Source organism: Mus caroli, unplaced genomic scaffold (assembly GCF_978045245.1).
Source record: "Mus caroli unplaced genomic scaffold, Mus_caroli_1 scaffold_12, whole genome shotgun sequence".
In the NCBI taxonomy this organism is placed as follows: domain Eukaryota; kingdom Metazoa; phylum Chordata; class Mammalia; order Rodentia; family Muridae; genus Mus; species Mus caroli.
Window position 1 is genome coordinate 118,330,270 of NW_028227267.1, and position 18,086 is coordinate 118,348,355.

At 46.2% G+C, this 18,086-nt stretch overlaps 1 protein-coding gene across 7 annotated transcripts in view; it reads left to right on the forward strand.

The window, feature by feature from the left end:
• The window catches only part of Farp1 (FERM, ARH/RhoGEF and pleckstrin domain protein 1), a 251,806-nt gene that overhangs the window by 163,821 nt on the left and 69,899 nt on the right, over positions 1–18,086 (forward strand). For all 7 annotated transcript variants that reach the window (XM_085828845.1, XM_021181763.3, XM_021181765.3 and 4 more), the window contains exons 3-4: positions 3,701–3,805; positions 16,191–16,233. In XM_085828845.1, the coding sequence (XP_085684971.1) occupies positions 3,701–3,805; positions 16,191–16,233 (148 nt within the window). The remainder of the gene's footprint in view (positions 1–3,700; positions 3,806–16,190; positions 16,234–18,086) is intronic.

Here is an 18,086-nt window from a genome sequence, read left to right on the forward strand (position 1 = left end):
CTCTGTCCACTTAAGCCCAGGTTTCTGTCTGCTAGCCTGTGGGACTGTGGCTGTGAATCTGCATGCCGTTCAGGGATTACTTCCCAAGCATGTAAACTTCCCACTAATGTGATTTTATAGGGCCCAGGAAAGGCCCATTTAAAATGGAGAAGACCACGGGGACACACAGTGTGGAGTCCACCAACTTCTTTGTGCAATAGATTAAAATTCAAATGCCCTTGGAACTTAATTAAGAGTAGCCAATAAGAAAAAAAGCAAGAGATTTGATTAGGCGATTTCATTTATTGCCAATTTGTTCTCCAGAATGAAACATGATAGTCATGCTTTGACCTCTGATAAGGAAAATGCTTCTAGAATATTTTATCGAGAATTCTGAATGTGGGGTTGGTCAGATTCAGACTTTATAGTCCATCGGAGCCTTGGGGATCTGCAACAGTACAAACACATGACAATATTTAAGAAAACATCCTTAGGGCTGGAGAGATGCCTCAGTTGTTAGGACCACTGGCTGCTTCCAGAGTTCAATTCCCAGCAACCACATGGTGGCTCACAACCATCTGTAATGGGATCCGATGCCCTCATCTGGTGTGTCTGAAGACAACTACAGTGTGCTCACATATAAAATAAATAAATAAATCTTTAAAACAAAACAAAACAAAACATTCATAGCGGACTGGAGAGGTGATCAAGGGCTCAATTCCAATACCCACAAGGTGGCCTGTAATTTCAGTTGGGATTCAATGCCCTCTTCTGGCTTTTGTGGACACCAGACAGGCACATGTGGACAGGCATACACATAAAGTATAATACAATTTAAAAAAAATCTGCAGCACACCTGTGTCCTACTCAGTCACTGTTGTCCTACAAGGATTTTCACCTGATAGCAAGACCACTCTGAGAAAATAGCTTTCTAGAGATCTTCTCACCATCTTTGTGCTTTGCCTCCTTTGAAGGTAACCTTGAACTTTGGATATTCTTTCCCCTCTCTCCTGCTAAGAGCTGGAATTCCAAGCATACACACAGTTAATGCACCATTTGGGGATTAAATTGAGGGCTTCTTGTATGCTAGAAAAGTCATTTACCAACTGAGCTACACCCTAGGCCACTACTCAAATTGAACTATTTGTGTGTGTGTGTGTGTGTGTGTGTGTGTGTGTGTGTGTGTGTAGACCACAGGTTTATGTTGGGTTTCTTTCTCTAATACTCCTTTGTTATCTCTTTTTTTGTCTCACTGAACTTGGTGCTCACGATTGCTAGAGTGCATGGCCAGTGATCTCAGAGGATCCCTAGTGAGCCATCATGGCCAGCTTTTATGTAGGTTATGTCTGCTCTATGGACTGAGCCTTCTCCCCAATGTGGCTTTTTTTTTCTCTCTCTCTCTCTCTCTCCTCAATAAACAGTCTTATGAATGCATCATCGTTTGCCATGAATGTGTCATCGTTTGCCGTGAATGTGTCCTCGTTTGCCACTGGAGGCATTTTAGGTTGTAGTGGCCTGATACCCATTGGAATGTTAACAGTGAGTTCCTGGAAGACATCAGAGTGTCATTTCCTTGTGAAACTGTCCTATAATGGGTCTTTCTGCCTCTACATGTGTTCTCATGCCATGCTGTGAGTGTAGCCAGAATTCACAGTGAACTCAGAATGCTTTCAAGGCACCATCCTGTAGATGGGTCTTGGGGGCTAGAAAGCAGTCACTTAAAGTCTTTGTCAATATCTCCATGTTACCTAGCAATCCAGCACCATAGAAGGCACAGTTCATGTAAATGTGCACAAAAGAGTACATGTTCAGAACGTTTTAAAGAAATGAAATCCACTTTATCACTATTAACTAGATCCTGGTAACTTATTTACAACCCACCCCAGTCACACAGTCATTTGCGGTGCTGCTCTGTGACAGAACATAGGTGTTTGCAAGGCAGAGGTGAGGCTGAGGGCTACAAGAGCCTTGCTTTAGGACCATGAAGTTAGCTGTGCACATGGAAGCCTGAACTGACTCAGTAGAGGACTCAAGATCGTCGTAACTCTCCCCCACCTCTCTTATGACATGTTTAGTCTAATACCTTTGTCCATAAAGACATCCATTGTATAATGACTTTTCTCTGCTTATTTAAATTTCTAGTGTTGAACTGTGAAGTTTCATTTCTCAGACTCTGTAAACCTAGATGAAGTTATGAGATTCCCTTAGTTCCAGGAATTCTTTGGGAAATATGAGTGCCTGCCAGCTGGGCAGAAAATTGGCGAATCCTAAAACAAGCAGGCGGTGTTGGAAGTTGTGAAACGGACTGTAGTCTTTCTTAAAAGAAAGAAAGGAAGGAAAAGGAAACGCTGTATGGCATAGGAATTCTTCCACAACTCCATACCCCCATGGTCCGATTTTAAGAGCATGTTTTTTGTTAAGGTGTTTGAATTGTGCTGGAGTTACTGAAGGAAAGAAGATTTCAAGAAAAAAAAATGGCAACCCATGAGCTTAATCATGCGTCTTCTTGCATGCTGGTGTGAGAAGAGGAGCCTAGAACCAAGGATTAGTCTAAGCAGACCCAGGTCCCTGTCTGTCAGCCTCCCTGGAAAATGTCTGTATGTGTACAGCGTATCGGAAACAACAGAGAACAGAACCACAGTGGCAGAAAGCAGGGTTGGTGACCCGTAGTTCGTGGTCCTCTTTTATGTCCCTTCCTTTGGATAAGCATGCATGGGCTCGCTTTCTATTGGGAAGATTTCTGGTAGTCACAGCTCACTCCTGCTGCCTGCGCACGTGACCCACGGACACAGGCCAGTGAGCCGAGATTATCCACAGAAGATGTCGCAGGTAGCTGTGGCTATCTTTCAGATTGCTCTGATGGCAGCCATGGGACCATAAAGTGGTGTCTGTTAGAGTAATGAAAGCACAGAATACCCCACGCTGAACCATCTTTATTGGCCCCTGCAGCCTTGCAAGGACAGGCTAATGGGCACACTCATTGTACCTGTCAGGTCTCAGCCCTCACCGTCATTTAGTATCCTGAGTTAGTTGGCTCCTAAACTGTTAGGTGGGTATTGGAGAGGTGATGGAAACGTAAAACTGGTGACTTTTGCCTCCCAAGGTTTGATGCGTGTGTCAGAGTTTGATCCATCATAGCAGCAAGACCTTAGGAAGCCATGGAGTTATAAAGAGAAACCAAAGCATAATTCTAAGTGGGTTACTGCTCACATCACTCCCTTCTCTTCCACCTTGTATACCTGGGAACTGAACTTAGGTCACTTGTCAGGCTTGGTGGCAAGCCCTTTTACCTGCTGAGCCATCTCCCCTGCCCTGGCTTAACAACTGAATGCTGCAGGGAAAGTCACACAATTCCCTGCTCTGTATACAGCAAACCAAAACTGCTCTCAGAAACAGATGACAAGCATGCTTTCAGAGGCTAAGGCAGGAGGATTGTGTGTTCAAGGCTAGGCTGGGCTACATAGCAACACTCCATCTCAAAACTAAAGAGAAATGAAAGCAGTTTGTTACTAGAAAATGGGGAGAAAATGACTTTATCTCCAAGTTGAGTCTGCCAAAGCACAGATACAGAGGGGACACCCAGGATGTCACAGGGTGGGTGGTGGCAAGTCTTGCTGACCCCATGTGTGCCCCTCTGACTGGAGAATGGGGAGCAGCATGGTTTGTGTGCCTGGGTGCCTCCAGCAGAGACTCTTATAACCCTACTTCTCTTTGTCTACAGCAACGAGCACCAGGGAAGGTTCTGTTTGACGCCGTGTGCAACCATCTCAACCTCGTGGAGGGCGACTACTTCGGCCTGGAGTTCCCTGACCACAGAAAAATCGTGGTAGGAGATGGGGGCGAGGGTGTCAGATTCATATCGCCTTACCATCCATTCATCTTCAGGGTGGGAGGGATCGCTGCCTGTCTTTGCAGAAGTAAATACGTGGCAAACACCCTCCTTTATATTTAAATCTATATTTGGTTAAATGTTCAAAATGCATGCGGCAGTAATCTGTGCATGTGCCAGCAGTGTCTGAGGAGCTGGAGACTGGAAACATCCCCCTCCACCCTGCTTCCGCTCCAAGAGTCAGGCTGCCTTTATCCCTACACATCCTCTGGGTTTCAGATAAAAGTCTGTTGGGGGTGTGTGTGCACAGACACAACTCTGCCATGCACCGAAGAAGCCCTTTACAGTGCTGTCTTTATTTCCTGACTCCAAAGGGAATTCTTCTCATCATGAGGACCCCTCTTCTGTTTTTCACAGTTGTCCACGTCATCTACAACTTGTGTTGTAAATGATGGACTGTGGTTTTTCTGCCTGTGATGCTGCAGCAGGCAGACTAGCGTAAAGGTTTCTGTAGTTCAAAGTCAAAGGTGCAGCATGGCCCAGTGAATGGGTCCAGCTGTTTAAACATTTGCAAAGCACGTCAAACCATGCTTTTAAAAGGCTTGACCGTTTTGAATGCTTCCTGGTGTGGTCTTTGTTTTGGTCGATGGCCCATTTAAAAGGCTGGTTTCTCTGTTATTAGTCACCAGTTTAGGCAGTAAACTGATTGGCTGCATTCCCTCATAGCCTTTCGTAGTCTATAGAGTAATACAGAGGACTCAATATTCTGGGGATGCCATAATGAAGCTATAGAGAACCTGTCAGCTAGAAGGTGGCATGCTTGAGTCAGAGGATAACCCAGGACTGTGTCAGGTCTTCATGGAGCCAGGGTGCTTTGGGGCAGTGAGAACAACAAGCAGAGGAAAGCCAGATCTGGGGACATCAAAATCTAGGAAGAGTGTGTCCCAGGGATGGGGAAGCCCTGCTGTTCTGGGCTGGGCTCACAGCCAGTGGCACTTGAACCAGAATCCTAAAGTGAGGCAGGTGAGATTTCTCTGCGAATCTCCAAACACTCTGCCTTTGTCCTCACCTTTCTGTGGTTTCTCTTTGTTCATTTGCAGCAGTGTCTAGGGTCTTTCATACAATAGGCTCTGCAAACTTTATCCCTAGCCCATGCTGTCTTCTCCTAGTCAGTACCATAATTCCCTGGCCCAGTCCTTTCTCTAATGCAGCCACAGACCTGCCAACTCGTAAATCCCCATTTACCTGACAGTTTTGTGTCTCCACTGATTCTTGAATGTAGAAGAAACATGAGTTGAAGCGTCAGGTGGCGAGAAGTGTGGTTCCCATTCACTAGAGGTGTACAGCTTCGGTTGAGAGTCCAGGAAACAGCAATTACCATCCAGGCCGGTCGGAGCATTGCTGTTGGGTGGGGTGTTGTTTCATAAGCTCATTTTATGTTAAAGTAATGACTTTCCAGACATGCAAAGACACACTAGCTTGTTATTTCTAAGAAGCCTGCTCAGCGCCTGCCCAAATGGCTGCATGCTCCTAATGGTCTTGTGTTCCCAGGCTTGTCCGAGTCCTGCCCAACTAGAGTTGCCTTTCTGCTGCTGAGGTCAGCAGAGGGGTCTGAAAATCTGCAAGTAGCTCCATGCCCAACCCTCAGCTATTTAATGGTAGAACAAGGGCTCCTGCCACACCCTTCTGACTTCAGATTTAGTGTCTTTCTGTGCAACCCTAGGGACTTATCTATGCCAGGAGCTAAAAAGGCTTGATTGATATGATCCATGATAGCCATTAAAAGTTTGTACAACCACGAGAACTGAATATATATATAAATAAATAAATATAAATATATAAATAAATATATATATATAAATTATATATATATATATATATCAGTGATGATGTAGAGAGACAGTGCTTACTCATATGTAATGGCAATAGAAACATTTGACTTGGGGATGTAACTCAGTGGTAGCCAACATTCGGGCTACGGGTTCAATTCCCAGACTACCCACCAATTCAAACACTACACAATGCATAGCATCATACGTGCACTTACCATCTGCAAAGACAGATAAGGCCCATTCCAAACGGCACATGAAGAACTCAGTGCAGCTGTGTTCTAGGAGAACTTTGTGAGGTCAGAGCAGTAGTTTGCACACACTCTGAGGAAGAGCGGCCCTGCTGGCGCCATCATAGATGTATACCCAGCAGCTCGTTAGTCCTTGTTCGGGTTTTGGAGCTCAGGCTTGGGGAGTTGGGTTGTCCTTGCAAAGGTTCTGGTAGCAGGTGGTAAAGGAGAAAATGGAATTCCAACTTCATTCTGACCTGCCTGCTTTTCTCCCTGTCTGTGCCAACCCGGGAGCTAATTCCTATAATGGTAAAAACCATTTGTTTTCACGAAATTGATCTGCAGTATTAAAGTGGACCGTGTAAGTTAGCAACAGTGTTCAAGTGGCGTCCGGGCTGTGCCTCCCTCTCTTTATCTGACTGCTGGGTTTTGGGGTACAATTCTTTGAAAATTCAATGAGTTTTACAATTATTACAGCATGTGCCCTATGTGTCCATTAGCTATAACTTTAATGCAAATCCCTCCAAGGTGGGATGAGCGCTCAGTGTGGCGACATATAATGATCTCACAGTGTGGCGACATATGATAGTCTCAACATGCCCTGAGCTGGTGGATTCTGTCTTGGACATGCTAAGCAGCCAGTCTTGATTGTCTAGCCTGAGGAGGAGTGTAATTATCTGCATTTTCTTGGATGTTGAAGCCCTCCTGCCCTTGTCCCAGGCAGTGTAACCTTGGGGCCACCAACCCTCACTGTCACCTCCTTGCCAGGCCTGTTAGCAACAGGATGACTGGGGCACTCTGAGCCATCTTTCCAAGCCTCAGTTTTCTAATCTGTGAAATGGGGAGAATAGTACCCCAAAGCATCACAAAACAAAAATGTGTTCATCCACACAAAGCACAGGCCCTCAGGAAGTGCTCTGCAAGCATGCGTTGCAGGAAAGTCTGTTACCATGTTCACCATCGTCATTCTTGTGTGTGTTTCAGATCTATAGTGGCAGCCATTTTTATTGTGATTCATAGTCCTGACTTTGCACTTTGCCATTCAGCTTGCTTGCAAAGAGGGCTGTTTTGCATCCCTCCGCAAACCAATCGCACAACTCCCTGTGCCCCCACCCCACCTCTGGGTCCTGCACTCTTTGTTTACCTGTCTAGAATGGGGCTCATTTGACTCACTTGAAGGGTCATTCACCAAGCAGACTGTGTCTCCCTGTTTCCTACCATTTCTGTTGTGTGTATACCATATCCCGTGTCCTGATTTCTCTTTTGATGGATATGTGAGTTGCATCCACATCTGGGCTGCTCTGAGCATTACTGCTGCCAGGAGCTTGGGCTTGCTGACACTCCCATACCCAGCTGTGATGTTACCTTGGCCAGCCTCCCTTTGGAAGGCCGTTCACACATCTCCCAGTCCTGGGGTTGACTCTGTTAGCTTTGCTCAGTTCTCTGTGTAGGACACACAGGGAACTCTCTTCCTCAGAGTACCTGTGAGACTAGGATTGTGACTTTTTTAACTTTGGGTGAGAAGGTGTTGAATTCAGGCCACTTGAAATCCCGCTCAGCCCTTTGCCTCTCTTCTCACTGTTTTAAATGTTCAAGTCAGGCACTGTCCTCCCCTCCCTCTCTTCTCTTCCTCAGAATCTTGTCAAACCCAGGGCCATGCATATGCTAGGTAGACATTCCTATAGAAAGAAAAATGAGGGTTTGCTATAGTAAGATGTTTCTCAAGGTTATCCATAAGAAAATGGCAATTATTAAGTTGTTAGTTGGAAAACTTGTCCTGTGCCTTGTTAGTCAGCAGAGGTCGTCACATGCTCCTAGTGAGGTTACCTCCTGCTGCTCCCTGCTCCAGACAGTTTCTGTCCCTGAAGGATCTGGAACAGAGAAGTCTGTAGAGCAGAGAAGTCTTTATCAGCCTTAAAAACATATATTGGGTCTTCTGTGCCAGAAGTGCTGTTGATCTTGACTTTCTGCCTAATGTGCTAGCTGATTGGTGTATGGGTTTGAGGCGGATAAAAGGCAGTTTTTGCTAATAATGGACACTGAAGCCTGAAGTGGATACCTGGTAGCCAGGTGGGTCCAGCAGAACCTGGCCAGTCTGATGGGAGAGCTGTAATGACAGCATAGATAGAGCAACAGATGGCATGAGCAAGAATGCCGCTGTGTTCCACTTAAACGTCACTTATGGAGGCAAGATGGCCTTGCTGGCCAGCCTCACCCGATGGGCGAGTTCTAGGCCAGTGAGAGACTTGATCTCAGGAAGGAGGTAGACGATGGTCCCAAAGGCTTCCTCAGAATACCTAAGGTATTCTTCTGCCCGCCATGTGCATGTACACCCGCGCACACTCACAGTGCACCTGTGCACACACAGTGCACCTGCACACACACACAGTGCACTTGTGCATACACATAGTGCACCTGCACACATACATAGTGCACCTGCGCACACACACACATAGTGCACCTGCACACACACACAGTGCACCTGTACACACACATAGTGCATCTGTACACACACATAGTGCACCTGCACATACACATAGTGCATCTGTACACACACATAGTGCACCTGCACACACACACAGTGCACCTGCACACACACACAGTGCACCTGCACACACACACAGTGCACCTGCACACACACATAGTGCACCTGCACACACACACACAGTGCACCTGCACACACACATAGTGCATCTGTACACACACACAGTGCACCTGTACACACACATAGTGCATCTGTACACACACATAGTGCACCTGCACACACACACAGTGCACCTGCACACACACATAGTGCACCTGTACACACACATAGTGCACCTGTGCACACACACAGTGCACCTGTACACACACATAGTGCACCTGCACACACACACAGTGCACCTGCACACACACATAGTGCACCTGTGCACACACACAGTGCACCTGTACACACACATAGTGCACCTGCACACACACACAGTGCACCTGTACACACACACAGTGCACCTGTACACACACATAGTGCACCTGCACACACACATAGTGCATCTGTACACACACATAGTGCACCTGCACATACACATAGTGCATCTGTACACACACATAGTGCACCTGCACACACACACAGTGCACCTGCACACACACATAGTGCATCTGTACACACACATAGTGCACCTGCACACACATAGTGCACCTGCACACACACACAGTGCACCTGTACACACACATAGTGCACCTGCACACACACATAGTGCACCTGTACACACACACAGTGCACCTGTACACACACATAGTGCATCTGTACACACACATAGTGCACCTGCACATACACATAGTGCATCTGTACACACACAGTGCACCTGCACACACACATAGTGCACCTGTGCACACACACAGTGCACCTGTACACACACATAGTGCACCTGCACACACACACAGTGCACCTGTACACACACACAGTGCACCTGTACACACACATAGTGCACCTGCACACACACATAGTGCATCTGTACACACACATAGTGCACCTGCACACACACACAGTGCACCTGTACACACACACAGTGCACCTCCACACACACATAATGCACCTGTGGACACACACATAGTGCACCTGTACACACACACAGTGCACCTGCACACACACACAGTGCACCTGCACACACACACAGTGCACCTGCACACACACATAATGCACCTGTGCACACACATAGTGCATCCACACAAACAGTGCACCTGCACACACACACACAGTGCACCTGCACACACACATGGTGCACCTGCACACACACATACATGGGGGGAACCCACCATTGTATGATGGCCATGAGAGTTTGTATTTCACATGGCTTTTGCATATCATGAAATATAATTCTTCATTAAGATGTTCTTCCCCCCTTACCCCCAACTAAACCCCTAACACACACTTAAAACTGTTAGCCTATTTGCACCAGAGCCCTATCAAAACCAGCCACAGTACAGATCTGACCCATGCACCACAGTCACCAGTGTCTGCTTGGTTTTATTCCTCTCAGGTAGGTATTCTCCCATCCATAAATCTCAGCAGGCAAGTTCAGGGAAATTCTTACCCAGCCTTCACAGTGAAGCCGGAAGCCATGATTCTCCCCTCAGGCCTGCTTAGCCCAAGCACTGCGCTTTGTCTGTTACCTTTGTTGTCTGTCCCCAGCCTTCCTTATGTCAGGAAGCACTGCATCCAGCCCAGAGAGCTGGGTGGATCACATCCATTCCCCTGGTGATGGAATGAGCCCGGGGAGGCATCTGACACATAGTAGGCAGTTAGCTCTCATCTATCCTTGGGTCATAACTCAGAACGCCCTCAGGCTAGCCCACCAGTCTTTAAAGAGACATTGTTTCTAGGCCTGATGAGTCAGCCTGATTTCTTATGTCAGTCTGGGTACTCATGGGAAAAGCCTGATATTTATTTCCTGTGTCCCTTCTAGCTGGGAGAAAAACGTCGCCTGTGGCAAGTGTGCTTTTGATGGGCTTTAACTTAGAAACTGTAGTCATTTGTTATGATGGGTGTCCCTGCTGGCTGTCCTTTTATTTATGAATAGTCACGGTCCCTCACCTTGCTTCTTCCCTGGGGGGTGACTCTAAGGCAAGATGGAGCGCTGTGAGGAACATGTCAGGTATAATGGATTAAAAACATCTCAGAGCATGTGGTAAGCTGGAGGCGATGAGGGAGCAGGTCAGCACTGCCACCACAGCAGGGTCTGACCCTGTGTGCCAACAGGTGGCCCCAGAGTGACAGGCCCAGGCGGTGAGGCTCTCTGCAAGCCCACATACATACTTCAGAATTTGCTTAGCAGAAGCCTCGCTCCTGCTGAGACTTCCTGGCACATTTTTAGGAAAAGAAAATCCCTCATGGCCAAATGACATCTTTTAAAACGAACATTTCAAAGGTAATTATAATTAAACAAGTGCCTTACAAATAGATAAAGCTGGATACTTGCTATTTTGTGAGTGCTGTGGCTATAAGCCCCATGGCCGATCCCATCTTAAAAAGCAGATCTGGGGGCTGGAGAGGTGGTTCAGTCGTTAAGAGCACTGACTGCTCTTCCAGAGGTCCTGAGTTCAATTCCCAGCAACCACATGGTGGCTCACAACCATCTGTAATGGGATTGCCCTCTTCTGGTGTGTCTGAAGACAGTGACAGTGTACTCATATACATAAAATAAATGAATAATTTTTTTTTAAAAAAAAGCAGATTTGGCAACTGGGGATATATCGTAATGGTAGAATCTAGCATGCACAAGGCTTTGAGGCACCAGCATCTTGACATATTAGTTAATTGATTAAATATTGGAATCTCAGGGTTAAGGTTTCTAATCATCCGGGTAACCCCTGCCTCCCTCACTTCCACCCCCGGACTCAGGCGTGGCTTTGTAATGTTAAGCCTTGCCTTTATTTTATAAAACTTCCTTTTGCGTAGATCTGAAATAGCAAGGTCTGTGTAAATGTGCTTGGCACACAACTGCACAGGTAGAGCCTGTACCATAATGAACTGTGTGCTTTAGCTTACAGATCTGCCTTGTCTCTTTTATTTAAAGCTGTTCTTGTAAGTCAGTGTGAACACTCTGCCATGTATGATCGTCAGTGTGAACACTCTGCCATGTATGATCGTCAGTGTGAACACTCCACCATGTATGGTCTGAGTGTGCACAGTTTCCTTTAACAACTCAGTATTGGGTGCTTGATATGGGTACTCATCTAACTTAAAAGAAATTCAATGAAGTTAGCCAGATCCAGATCGCAGTCCTGGGCTGGATGCAAGAATGCTCTTCATTTGCTGGGAAGAGGGTAAATGTTGAGTGTCTGACGTGACGAAAGGTTACAGAATGAACAGGTAGGAATGACTAGCGTGCAGGAAGTCAGTTATAAATCCCCGTGATCTCATTTGAGGTTTGCCAGTGTCTGCACTTTGATAGCTCCAGACAGCACACTGAGCAAGCAATCTGGAGATGTGTGCACAGAGGCCTTGATTCCCCAGTGCTATCCCCGGAGCAGCAGGATGTATCAGCATCCCCGGAACTGGCTGGATCAGGAACTCAAGGAGAGTCCAAGCGTATATATTTTAGCAAGTTCATGGCGAGGTGCAGTTGCGCTTGCCTGTAGTTCCAGCACTTGGGAGGCTGATGCAGGGATGCCCTTGAATCTAGGAACACAAGAGCCACCTAGTCAACACATCTGAACCCATCTCAAGGACTCGCTTAGTGTAGAACTCTTGTCTAGCTTGTGCAAGGTCCTGGGTCTACTTCCCATCTTTGAGGCAGCAGGCCTGGTGGCGAATACCTTTGATCCCAGGTGGATCTGTGTGAGTTTAAGTCCAGTCTGATCTGTAGAGAGAGATACAGGCCAAGCAGAGCTACACAGTGAGACCCTGTCTCATTTAAGGTGGGAGAGGGGGGCTTTGTATAAAGGAATTAAAAACAAAAGCCCTTAGGATGATTTTGACACTATGGCCTTCAGACCCACTTTATGAAACAACTATGGGAGGCTGTAAGTTTTGTACTAACAGATTTGTTTGTTAGTTCATTATTTTTGAAACAAGGTCTGTCTTTGTAGCCCCGCCTGGCCTTGAAGTGTTCTGTTCTTGGGACTCCCAATGTTGGGGACTACAGGCGTGAGCTGCCCTACCCATTCAGAGGATTGTTTTGAAATTAACATGCTTTTATATGTCATGCCATGGCTTTTGACTCGTTTTGTGGACATTTCTTATTCACTTCAAAAATAATTTCAAATTTCTCTTTGATTTTTCTTTCTAGAAGTGAGTTCATTGTGAACATACAGAGGTTTCCCTCTTTTTTGATTTGTTAGGTTTTTTAATTAGTTTCATAATGGCCGAGGAATGTAGTTTATATAACACAACACTTTTTAAAATTGTTGGCTCATGGCCCAGGACATGACCTATTTTGGTAAGAAGTTTATATGCAAACAAAAAGGATGTAAACATGTCTTAGCAGCATTTCCGGCAGCTACAAACAGACTGCGCATACGAGAGCATTTCTGGGTTGACAGCAGAGCTGAGAAAGCCGGTGGCCCAGACGTTGTCACCATGTAATGGTAGCCGGACCACATCTATGTTTAAGGAGGTGGTGGTAGACAGAAAAGCCCGTCATGGCCCCTGCCTGCCAGGTTAAAGGTGGGGCAGCTGTGGGTGCTTTCCTTCTGGATTCCCGTCTGGCTGGCCTAGCCTCTGTCCATCCATGGTTGTGCTTGTTTGTTTTGTTTGTTTAACCTCACACAATGTGTTTTCCCTCTGAGAGTTTAGCCCGTTCTCTCAGGCCTCTCCATCTCAGTGTTCTAAGTGGGTACGTGTCTAGAAATTGTTGTCATTTTTTCTCTGCTGCCTCTGCCATCTCTGAGTCCTGGGCTAGGTTGGGTTGGGTTTTTATTCTTCCCATGGGCCTCCTTTTTCTGATTCTGTACCTGGTGACTTTGGTTGTCCATTTCATGCTGGGTAGTGTGAACTTGGTTGGCCCTGTGGGGTGCTCTGCGTTTGTCTTCTCACAAACTCTGTGCTTGTTCTGGATGCAGTTACTGGGAAACCATTTGGACCTTTAGTCTTCAACTCTAAAACTGGTCAGGTGGGATGCTTCCAAAGCCTGCCTCGTCACGACTGTCTGGAGGCCCACAGAATCGTGGGCTTTTCTAGCCTGGCTGGGGGGAAGTCTACACTATTCCTAGCTTCCTGTGAGCCAGATATTGTTACCCTCAATATGTCCTGGAGGCTCTTCTGGATTGCAGATGGCTCAGTCACACTAGCATGAAGACCTAAATCCAGATCCCCAGCACCTACGGGGAACGAGGAACAGCTGAGCATGTCAGTAACTCCGTCACTGACGTGGGGTTGGGGAAGGAGGGACAGGCAGATTCCTGGAACTCACTGAAACAGTCAGCTGGGCAGATCGGTGAGCTCCAGAGTCCTGTGAGAGATGCTGTCGGGATAAAGGAAGACAACTGATGTTGGCCTCCGTATGCACAAGTGTGTGTGTGTGTGTGTGTGTGTGTGTGTGTGTGCGTGTGTGCATGTGTGTGCCCCTTTAGCACTTGTATCCAGCTTATCAATAAGTCCCACTGGTTCTTAGATAAGGGGGCAGAGAGACTGCCTGCTTGATGCAGTGGGAACCAAACCTCCTCGTTTATAATGACCCCGCTGCTTTGATTACTGAATTGTCCTATTCCTGTGACCAATCGAGGCTCGCTAGTGAGGTCCATGCTGGCCAGGTGTACAGAATGAGACTGCCTCAAACACACTCGGTGAAGAACATCACTGCTCATCCTGCCCGGTAACGCGTCACATAGACATCCATTACTTCTTTTACTTGCTTCATGTAGGCTGTTGTAAACATTTTATCACTGTCATAAAAATGTTAAGGTTAGCATTCATTGGATATACATTTTGTATGAACAAATACACGTTTACAGACACAGGTGACCAGATGGAGGAAGATGTGAAGGGGCACCTTCAGATACCTGCTGCAGCACCTGTAGCCAGCTGTGCCAACACATTACCTATAAATAAGAATTGTGCCCTGGCCTTCTTCAGTGACAACACACACATGCACACACCCACCCACCCACCCACCCCCACACAGAGGCACATACACATGCACACACACACAAACACACATCATATGTATCGTGTTTAATGCCCGAGGAGGTATTTCCTTGTTGTGATTTAGATTTCCAGCACAAATCATTCCCCACTGTCAGCATTGCCTTCTTTGCCTTTGAAAGTTTCTCTCTGTAAAGACCTGTCATTCCCGACATCACTTCTACAGGCAGCGTCTGTCTCTTACGTTTCTTTTCACCACGAGGATTTTAACCTTGGTTCTGTCCTAGGTGCAGAGAGAATCCCTTTCAAGTGACCAGCAATTCAAGGGCGGTTTTTAAAAAGCTATGCATAGACTGTGTGCTTAGCTTGTGTTTTATTAACAAGGCCAGCTGTTCTTTCTCTGATTTGAATTCCATGCAGGAAGCATAGAGGTGAGAGTTAGGACTTAGGGCCGAGTGAACCTAGTTCAGTTCTAGCTGAGCCTCTAAGATGGATCCTGTACCATGCATGGCTCAAGTTTCTCTCCTGGATCCCAGCAGTCCCTCTGGCTTTGAGGGGCATATAACTTTAGGTAGCGTGTGAGGTATGATATCATGTATGTATGTATGTATGTAGATAACATGCGTGATAGTTGATAGACTGTGATGTAGGATAATCTATAAATACTTATCCCTTCTCTCTTGACCCTCAAGGATTTTTCTATTTTGTGTATATGTGACTATATATAGAAATATAGATATATATCATGCATATTTCATTTGGCCACTAATGTGATCATTCATTAACTGCTCATTCATTAATATCTTCAGAATGGGTAAATATAATAAAAGCACAAATAAGATTTTAAAATTTAGGCCTTTAAACATGTTTGTTTTCGTTGCTTTTAAACGTCTAGGCGTGTCTGGGCATGTGCACATGAGTGCAGGTGCCCATAGAGCCAGGCTCATCAGAGTCCCTGGAGCTGGAGTTACAGATGGTTGTTAGCTGCCTAGCACTGGGAACACGGCACTGGAAACCAAACCTTGCTCTGCCGCAGCTCTTAGTTCCTAGCACATCTCAGCATTCTACTGCTGAGGGCTCCATCCATCCCTGTTCACCATCCACCTGTACTTAAGAAAGGGTGTTTTTACATATGTTAATATGTACATAAGTGTTTTGCCTACATGTATGTAAGAGTACCACGTCCATGTAATGCACTCAGAGGCCAGAAGAGGGCGTCAGATGCCCTGGAACCAGAGTTACTCACAGTTGTGAGTTGCCTTGTAAATGCTGGGGATTGAATCCAGGTTCTCCAAAAGAGCAGACCGTATTCTTATCCACTGAGCCATCTCCAGCCCCTTAAAAAGGTTTTAATGGTCAGGTTCAGGCATAGTATCTGCAGAATGTGCACTAAAACAATCTCTAAAAGGAGTTAGCAGAGCTTGGAGCTGTGGTCTTCTTCCAGAGGACCTGGGCTCAGTACCCAGTATGCACATGGTGGCTCACAACCATCTACAACTTAGTCCTAGGGGGATCCATCACCCTCTTATGGCTTCTAGGAGCACTGCACAATGTGGGACCCAGACATACATGCAGGTAAAATACCTGTACACAGAAAATAATAAAACAAAAGATTTATAGGATGTGGCACTGTGAAATGTGGCATTCTAGAAGAAAAAATGCTCACGACCTCACATTCTCAAAAGTACTTTCCTGTCAGTAGCTTGAAATGGTCTCCAGACGCTTGCCTGTTCTTGCTGACATTCTGTCTCCGTTTGCTCTAGGTGTGGCTGGATCTCCTGAAGCCCATTGTGAAGCAGATTCGAAGTAAGTGTATCCTTTGAGCTTCCTGGTGACAACAATTGTTAGGCCAGGTGATTCCCAAGTGGAGGTGTCTTTTTGTCTGTGACATGAATCCCTAGAGATACAAATTCCTTGTTCCCTCATGACAGCTTATCAGCACCCACTAATCCACAGGCTGTTAAAATAGGCAACTTCCGCCATTTTCATGCATAATCCTTTGGTAATCAAAACCTCGCTTAGAAATCAAACATCATCTTGATTAATGACTAACGCCTGCTATTAAGCCCCCAGAATAATTGAGCTTGTCTCTGTGCTGTTTGCTGTTTTAACTGTTCTGTGCTCAGGGGAAGGGTGGAGACTTCTGTTCTTGAAATAGACTTGAGGCTTTCTAATCTTCCTTTTCAGAGCCTATGAAATCAGAATGCTAGCATTGTCTGAGGAGAAAGGGCTTAATTGTGAGTGTGAGGTTGTGTGTTCTTCGTGTGTGTCTGTGTGAGCGTGTGTATGTGACCGTGTGTGTGCCTGTATGACTGTGGTTGTATGGGTCTCTGTAAGTGTGTGTGTGCTATGTATATATGGTATGTATGTGTCTGTGTGTGTGTGTATGTGATATGCATGTATGGGATGTATGTTTCTATGTGAGTGTGTGTGTGTGTGTGTGTGTGTATGGTGGGGGGGTATGGTGTGTGTGTTATGTAGGTATGGTATGTGTCTGTGTAGTGGGTATGTGGTGTGTGTGTTATGTAGGTATGGTATGTGTCTGTGAGTGTGTGTGTGTGTGTATGGTGGGGGTGTGTGGTGTGTGTGTTATGTAGGTATGGTATGTGTCTGTGTGGTGGGGGTGTGGTGTGTGTGTTATGTAGGTACAGTATGTGTCTGTGAGTGTGTGTGTGTATGTGTGTGTGTGTGGTGTATATGGTGGGAGTGTGTGGTGTGTGTGTTATGTAGGTACGGTATGTGTCTGTGAGTGTGTGTGCATGGTATGTATGTGTGTGTGTTTGTGTGTGGTGGGGGGGTGTGGTGTGTGTGTTATGTAGGTATGGTATGTGTCTGTGGTGGAGATATGGTGTGTGTGTTATGTAGGTATGGTATGTGTCTGTGAGTGTGTGTGTATGGTATGTATGTGTGTATGTGTGGTGGGGGGGTTATGTGTGTTATGTAGGTATGGTATGTGTCTGTGAGTGTGTGTATATGGGGTGTGTGTGTGTGTGTGTGTATGTTGTATGTATCTGATGAGCAAGTAGGACTCTAATATAAATGCAGCCTGCATATTAGAAAGAAGAGCTTAAGGGCCCATGAGAACAATAGAAAAGAGGAAGCATGGTTTTTGTTCTCAGTCTCCTGGCCCCTGAGCACCGGCTTATCATTTTCTCTGCTTTGAGATAATCTGTGTTCTTAAAAGTTGTCCCAAATGGCTCAGATTCGAGTCGACAAGACCAGAACTGCAGGCTGTAGTTGCACCTGAAGCTCACCACATGTCCTAGCTCACTTTTCTCTGATTAAGAAACACCCCTAGGCCACTCCTATTGATTGCTGCGGATGTAAAGGCATGCAACGAAGTGTCTGTGAGGCCCTCCTACAATTACATTTGATGCTGGCCTCCAGTCATTTAAACTAAGCAGTGACTCAGGCTAAGTAATGAGAGAATATCATTGCCCTAATGTTCCAGGATGTGGTAAGGGAGCCACGGACACACTGCTGAGAGCAGCCTCCGTGCCTGCCCAGTGCAGGTGACCAGGACCTACAAGTTCCTGCCTCTCTGTGGATCCAGATGATTGTCACTTATTCTTGTAGTGATGCGTGAGGGGCCCCCTTGTGGTGGGACAGCAGCCATCGTTCCAAAGTCAAAACTGGACAGGCCTGCTACAACCTCAGAG